General features: G+C 39.5%; 1 protein-coding gene across 1 annotated transcript; it reads right to left on the bottom strand.

Moving 5' to 3' along the window:
* Positions 1–3,010: 3,010 nt before the first annotated feature.
* Positions 3,011–5,130, bottom strand: BTNL3 (butyrophilin-like 3). The gene is made up of 2 exons (XM_006877402.1): positions 4,992–5,130; positions 3,011–3,531 (listed from the first exon to the last, which is right to left on the bottom strand). The coding sequence occupies exons 1-2, from the start codon at positions 5,128–5,130 to the stop codon at positions 3,011–3,013; spliced, it is 660 nt and encodes a 219-aa protein (XP_006877464.1).
* Between the last annotated feature and the right edge of the window lie 2,718 nt (positions 5,131–7,848).

The following is a 7,848-nucleotide window of genomic DNA, read 5'->3' on the forward strand; positions in this document are numbered from 1 at the left end:
TGCATTGGTTCCAACTCATAACAACCATGTGTAGAGTTTGAAAGGATTGATTGGACCTTGTGGCTAGTAGTCCAGTGCCACATCAGGAAAAAAATGTATATATAATACATATACATAGAAAACCAAAAGCGAAGAACACGCTTAGCATTTCTCAAGCTGAGGGAACTGATGAGAAAATTCAAGCCTCAATTTGTGATATTGAAAGATTCTATGGGCAAAATATTGAATGATGCAGAAAGCATCAAAAGAAGATGGTAGGAATAGACAGAGTCACTGTACCAAAAAGAAATGGTCAATGTTCAATCATCTCAATAGGTAACATATAAGAGCCAATGATCTTGAAGAAAGAAGTCCAAGGTGCATTGAAAGCATTGACAAAGATCAAGACACTTGGAATAGCTGAAATACAAATTGAACAAACAGAACAAACTTACAACAAAATGATGCAGCAATGAAGACACTTACTAACCTATGCCAAGAAATTTGGATGCCAATTGACTGGAAGAGATCCATATTTGTGCCCATTCCAAAGAGAGATAACCCAACAGAATGCGGAAAACATCTAACAATATCATTGATATCCCATGTGAGTTATGTTTTACTAAAGACAATACAAAAACAGCTGCATCCATACATTGAAAGAAACTTTCAGAGGTTTAAGTTGGATTTAGAAGAGGACATGTCACAAGGGATATCATTGCTGACATCAGAGGGATCTTGATTGAAAGCAGAGACTTCCAGAAAGATGTTTACCTTTCCTTTATTGACTACACAAAGGCTTTCAATTGTGTGGATCATGACAAGCTGTAGACAACATGAAGAATGAGTATTATGGAACACTTAATTATTCTCATGAAGAACCTGTACATAGATCAAGAGGCAGTTGTTTGAACAGAACAAGGGAGCACTGAATGGTTTAAAATTAGGAAAGGTGTGTGCCAGAGTTGTATTCTTTCACCGTATTTATTCAGTCTGTATGCTGAGTAAATAATTTGAGAAGATGGATTATATGAAGAAAAATGTGGCAGCAGGAGTGGATGAAGACTAATAACATTTGATATGCAAATGATGCAACCTTGCTTGCTGAAAGTGAAGAGAACTTAAAATACTTACTGGAGATCAATAACCACAGTCTTTGCTATGGGTAGCATCTCAATATAAAGAAAATAAAAATTCTCACCACTGAAACAATAAATAACATCCAAACAAATGGAGAAAAGATTGAAGTTGTCAGAAACTTCATTTTGCTCAGATAAAACAATCAACTCTCATGGAAGCAGTAGTCAAGAAATCAAGTGATGCAATGTATTAGGCAAATTTGCTGCACAAGACATCTTTAAAGTGTTGAAGAGCAAAGATGTCAGTTTAAGGACTAAGGTGCACTTGACCCAAGGCATGGCATTTTCAATAACTTCATATACATGTGAAAGTTGGATTGTGAATAGTAAGACCATAGAATAATTGATGCATTTAAATTGTGGTATTGGAATCCTGGAGTAGTACTGTGGGCTAATGAGCTGGACTGCAATGTTAGCTGGAACCATAAAGTTGCTGGTTCTAGCTTACTAGCTGCTCCTTGGAAACCCTACACAGGGTCACTATGGATCAGTAGAGACTCAATGATACTTAACAACAACAATAACAATTGGAGGAGAATATTGAATGTACCATGGACTTCCAAAAGTACAAACAAATCTGTGTTGGATTAAGTACAGCCAAGGTGCTTCTTGGAATCCAAGATGGCCAGACTTCGTCTCTCATACGTCAGACATATTATCAGGAGGGACCAGTCCCTGAAGAAGGAGATCATATTTGGTAACGTGGAGGGTCAGAGAAAAAGAGGAAGTCCCCCAATGAAATGGATTAGCACAGTGGCAACAGCAATGGCCTTAGGCATAGCAACAATTGTGAGGTTGGCCCAGGACCGGGCAGTGTTTTGATCTGTTGTGCATAGGGTCAATATGAGTTGGTATGAACTAGATGGCACCTAACAACAACAACAACATACGTATATGTTGTTGTTATTGTTGTTGTTGTTAAGTGCCGTCTAGTCAGTTCTAACTCATAATGACTCAGTATAGGGTTTCCGAAGAGCTACTGGTGAGTGAACTATTAACCTTGTGGTTCAAATCAACTTTGTGGATCTGCATTTATCATACAGCACTACACCAAGAATTTATTTATTCATATATATATATATACTGTTATTTTGTTGGTAAGTGCCATGGAGTTGGTTCTGACTCATAGCAATCCTGTATAGGGTTTCTAAGGAGCAGCTGGTGAGTTTGAATTATTTATATATATATATATGTGTGTGTGTGTGTGTGTGTGTGTACCACATTTTTCTTATACATTTATTTATTGATGGGCACTTAGATTGTTTCCTTTTTGTGTGTGTGTGAACAATGCTGTAATGAACATAGGTGTGCATATGTCTGTCCATGTGTCTTAATTAAATATCTAGGGTATAAAAGAGTGAACTTGCTGAATCCTATGGTATTTTTATTTATAATTTTTTAAGGAAATTTCATGCCATTTTCCATAGTGGTTGTCCCACTTTGTAGTACCATCAGCAATGGATAAATAAGCAGAGATTGTGTTGGGTAAAAGTTTAATATAGAGAAATTAGCAAAATACTATAACATTCACAAAATGTTTCACACTCCTTGGCTCTTTAATCTTTATCATGATCCCTGATACGAGAATAACTGTCTTTATTTAACAGTTGAGGAACCTAAGAGGTTGTCTTACTCAAGGGTGGATAGAGCTCAGGAAACTAAATCTCCTTCTCAGCCTTCTTCTCTCCCAACCTCAAGACATCATCACTCCTTTCTTATACACTGCTGGCTACAGCAGAATTCTGGATCCAGGAACAAGGCTTTAGAAGCCAAAAGAAGAATATGAGTCATGATTCCCTTGGAGCATCACTCTAGTCCAGCAAGTTCATGGTCTTTTGTGGGGAGGACTTTCTGTTTTTTGTACATACAAGGATTCTATGACTCATTGATCTTCAGGACATTGTACAAATGACTAGGGGTTTTTCACTGTGATGTGACCAATATGCAATGTAAGGGCGCAATTTTTTTTCAAATTGAAATGTCAGGGTATAAATGAGAGACTTATCATTTATATTGAAGAAGGATATGGTCCCACCCTCACAGTCTAGGAAGATCCCCACTCGTGTAGGACTGATGCATGGGGACAGGGCAATTTTGTGGGGGTTGAATGTAAAATATCCGTTTGTGGTCAGTCCAAAGATCCAGTAACCAATTTTGGTAGATATAGACTCAGCAAGCTTCCTGTTCACATCATCCCGGCATACTCCTAAACACCACTCTTTCTGGTGTCCCACATCAACTTCCCAGTAATGTTTCCCTGAGGAGAAACTCTGAAAAGCCACAACAGACTTCCACTCTGTAAATCTCTTCTCTGAGTCAGGCACCTCCTGAGGATCATCTTTATGGGTTACAGCTGTCCAATTAGAAATATGGAGCTGGGGATGAGCTGTGTCTGGGTCCAGAGTCACCTCCACTGGGGCACCATGGGAAGAGTAAAAGGCAAAGAACATGAATTACTAGGGAGGAACCTGGCCTGGATCCAGAGATCTTTCCCTCCTGCCACAGACTGCCTCATAATGACAACAAGTGAGTTCCTGAGGCCAGAGGCTTCATCATACTGCTCCTAATCTCTAGTGTATTCCTCATCTCCAGTGTATTCCAAAGGTCTCAACATTCCTTGGAGATGGCTCAGTGCGAGGTCACAAATTCCTGTATATCACATCCCAACCCAACCACAGTCCTTGCATATAAGCCCACTATTGGTTTGCTGAAACCTCAGGGGTCTCAAGTATTTAGCTTCCTCCTCTCCATTAGTTCCTTCCCAACTTCATTTCCCTACCCCTTAGCCCCATCCTATGGTCAGTTACTAGTGCCCTCAATTCCCTGGAGCTTTGCCTACAACTCCACCCTGGTTTGACTGAGCCCTTTCCTCATTCCCCTTACACTTGGCTATGAAGTGGGAATGGGGGAAGTTGCACCCTGGGGTGGTTCAAGGCATCACAGATTCATCCTCTTCAGAATAAGTGGGTCTTGGGGTCACCCATATCTGTTGTTGTTTAGCTCCCTCTTTCATGCCTAGTAAGCTCTGTCCCACCCTCACACCTTAGGCATTGGTACCTGAATAAGTGCAGGCCTCTCTCAGTTCTGAAAAAAAGCAGACAGAGGAAGTTGGGTCAATGCTTGCATCAAAAGCAGAAGGCAGGGAAAACAGAGAAATCAAGGGTTTCCATAAACCTGCTTGAAATGTAATAAAGACAATGGGACCTCTCTACCAAAATGCTATAACCCAACACTTGTAGAAAGTTTTAAGGTTCCTTGAACCCTGAAGTTCATCACTAAACTTGCGCCTGAGTGCCAATTTATAAGAATATGGAAAGGACAGTAAATGGGAAAATAATAAGTTTCCTACCTTCTTGTTCCTGTGTCTTTCTCCATTCTGAAATCAATAAAACACAGAAGAGGTTCAAATGGTAAAACAAGTGGCTGAGAAGAAGTGGGAGGAAAACTCTGCATGTGATAACCTAGCTTTTCTTGATGTTTCCATGAAACAAAAAGTAGAATTAGTAGCTGATTCTGTGCCTGGATAAAGACTCTAGCATAAGAGTATGGAGCAAGTTGACGTTGCAAACCATTTTGACTCTCAGAGATTTCATCAACTCTACAATTCTTCTCCCTACAAATTCAACTAACATAGAACATTTGCAAACAGTTTTAGAGGGGTACAGGTTCTGATGTTCATCCCAAATTCTACAGACCACTGACAGTCAAGTTATTAGTTGATGTATGGGGAAAATGAAACAGCTGTTCTCCTTGGTCTGCTCATTTTTGTCTAGTCTGAAGCCAAAAAAAGCTTACAGATAGCTCAAACCATAAAAAACAAAGGAACCCAAGAGAACTGTGTGGGGAAGGCTCCAAAAATGATAAAATACTTACCTAGTTCTTTCTGGAATTTCCCTGAAACAGAAAGAAAAGACTCAGTAGTCAACCACAGAAATGTGTATAGTGCAAACACAACCATGGCTTCTAGCTCATGTGAGGTCTGAAGAGCCTGGTATCTCCTAGAAATATCCATGTGCCTACCCCTTGCCTTGGTGTGGCGCTGTGGCCTAATGCATCAGACTGCAAAGTCATTTGAACTGTAAGGTCGGTGGTTCAAGTTCAGCAGCTGCTCCTTGGAAACCCTATACAGGGTCACTATGGGTCAGAATTGACTCAACAACACTTAACAACAACATCAACTCCTTGCCCTGATGTGGTGCTGCAGAATGATGCAGTGGATCTAAAGGTTGGTTTGAACCACAAGGTTGGCAGTTCAAACTCACCAGCCACTCCTCAGAAACACTATGCAAAGTTGCTATGGCACTTAATAACAACAAACAACAACTCCTTGCCCTGCAGTTCTGATGTGGCACTTTAGAGGATAAACATTGGACTGCAAGATCGGTTTGAAATTCAAAGTTGGCAGTTCAAATCCACCAGCCACTCCTAAACAGGATCACTGTGAGTTAGAGCCTACTTCACGGCATTTAACAATAACAACCCCTTTCCCTAATACTGAGTACCTGTAAATGGGATAAAACAAAGTAATCAGGAATGATTGCTGGAAGGAAAATAACATGGCCCCAATGGAACACTGAACATGCCATCGGCCCATGCTTCATTCTATTACTTACTCTGATTTTTGAAGTATAATTTCTTCCCTCCAATGACAGCAACAATTAGGCCAATGCAGAAAGATATCAGTAAAATGGAAGCCAGGCGCCAACGTGAAGGCTGGAAAAATGGCTCTGAAAAACAGTCCCACAGACTTTTAGTGAATTATTAATAGCCAGTGAAAATTGTGTCTCATTTAAGGAATCCTCTTATACCTTAATACAAAAGGATGTTTTCCTATATTTTCTTCTAAAAATTTGAAAATTTGCGTATCTATACAAGTACTTGATTGATCTGGATTTTAATTTTATATTTAAAGTAAGGTCAAGGTCTGAATTACTTTTTTTAAAACTGTGTCCAAACTAATTATTGAATAAACTTTTCTTTCTTTTTTTTAGTGCACTGTCACATGCAATGCCACTTAAGTAAATGTTTTGACTTCTTCCTAGTCTTGATTCTGTGTCATTGGCTCACTTGTTAGTTCCTATGCCAGTAATTTTGATAGGCTTATTCATCACAGCTCTGGGATGCATTTTGATACATACTAGATTAAGATTCTCAGCTTATTCCTGTTCAACTGTGTCTTGGCAATTCTTGGTCATTTGCTCAGCCATATACATTTTCAAATTGACTTGTCAAATACTAAGAAAACAAGAGATCTGAAAAATTTTCTGACTTTTTATGGTGAATTGAAGGAGCTCTGGTAGCATAGTGGTTATGAATCGGGTTGTGAACTGTAAGGTCAGCAGTTCGAAACTACCAGCTGTTCCGCAGAAGAAAGATGAGGCTTTCTGCTCCCATAAAGAGTTACAGCCTTGGAAACCCTGTACAGGGTCTCTATGAGTTGGAACTGACTCCATGGCACATCACAACAACAACAACAACAAATGGTAAATTGAGTGAAGGTTTACAGAGCACATCAGCAGTTTTACTTTAACACTTTTTGTTATTTCAATGATTGCAAGCCCCTTAATGTAACATAACGTATCCCATTTCCTCCCTTGTTTTTTGTTTCTATTCCTTACTCTTTTTCAGCCCTTCTGAATTTTGTCACTGAGTATATGCTACAATCTTGTAGTTTACTATGCCAGGAATGACAAAATTCAGAGGAATGACATTGAATTCATTATCAAAAAGAACATTTAAGGAGACAGGGCTTGATGGCGGCTAGAGTAAAGGTGCAGTGAAGTTTGCCATCAGCAATACCATAGAATACCAGGCAAAGCAGGTCCAGGGCAGATATCCAAACCTCGGAACCACAGAAATAAGAATATTTAAAAGGTTTGAAGGCTTATAGCTGGTGGAACTTGTAGCAAACGTAAGAAATCACATACTTTTGAATCTGCTGGGCTCAGTGGCCCCAATCCAGCAACTTGGACAAAACCAAATGGCAAGACCAAGCAAGGGAGCAGACACACCATGGAAAAATGCCACAGGAACTTTGGAGCAAAGGTGAACAAAACACTTTGTTGGTTCTACTTTGTTTGTTTTTTGGGTTTTTGTTTTTTTTTTTTTGTATCTTTTCATTGACACACACACCCACACACTGTTTGCACACCTCCATTCTGGTGACTAGAAGGGGTGCTTGAACGAGTGGACAACACCACCCTCACAACTGGTGGTTCTTCTGGCATGCATGTGCACAGATACTTTCAGCCCAAGAGCTGGCACTGAACTGTTTGTTTTTTAAATAAGGGAAAGGCCAACACAGGGGTATAGAAAGGGGAAAAGAGTTTAAAAACAAAACAGGCTGAAAGTTAAATTAAATCCTGAGGTACAGAGTAACAATCAACAGTGGCATCTTGAAATCTCTCAGGCACCTTTAAAGGTAAGAAACTAAAGAGAGAACATTAAAGTCATACTCACATTAGGCTACAGATTTTTTTTTTCTCTCCCTCCTTTCCCTTTTCTGCTATTATAGACTACAGTATTTAGTCTAGTTTAATCTTTTTGTTCCTGTTGTTGCTTTTTTGTTTTGTTTTTTTGATGGTGCTGTTTTGCTGTTGTATGTTCCCCCTTCTACTTTGGGGGACTCTCTTTCTCCCTATATTACACAATAAGAGACAGCAACTGTTGCCATATAGTCGAGCTACAACCACACTCTATAAAACAACAAAATCCAGGCAAGAACCAATAC

This window comes from Chrysochloris asiatica, unplaced genomic scaffold (assembly GCF_000296735.1).
Source record: "Chrysochloris asiatica unplaced genomic scaffold, ChrAsi1.0 scaffold00492, whole genome shotgun sequence".
Lineage (NCBI taxonomy): Eukaryota > Metazoa > Chordata > Mammalia > Afrosoricida > Chrysochloridae > Chrysochloris > Chrysochloris asiatica.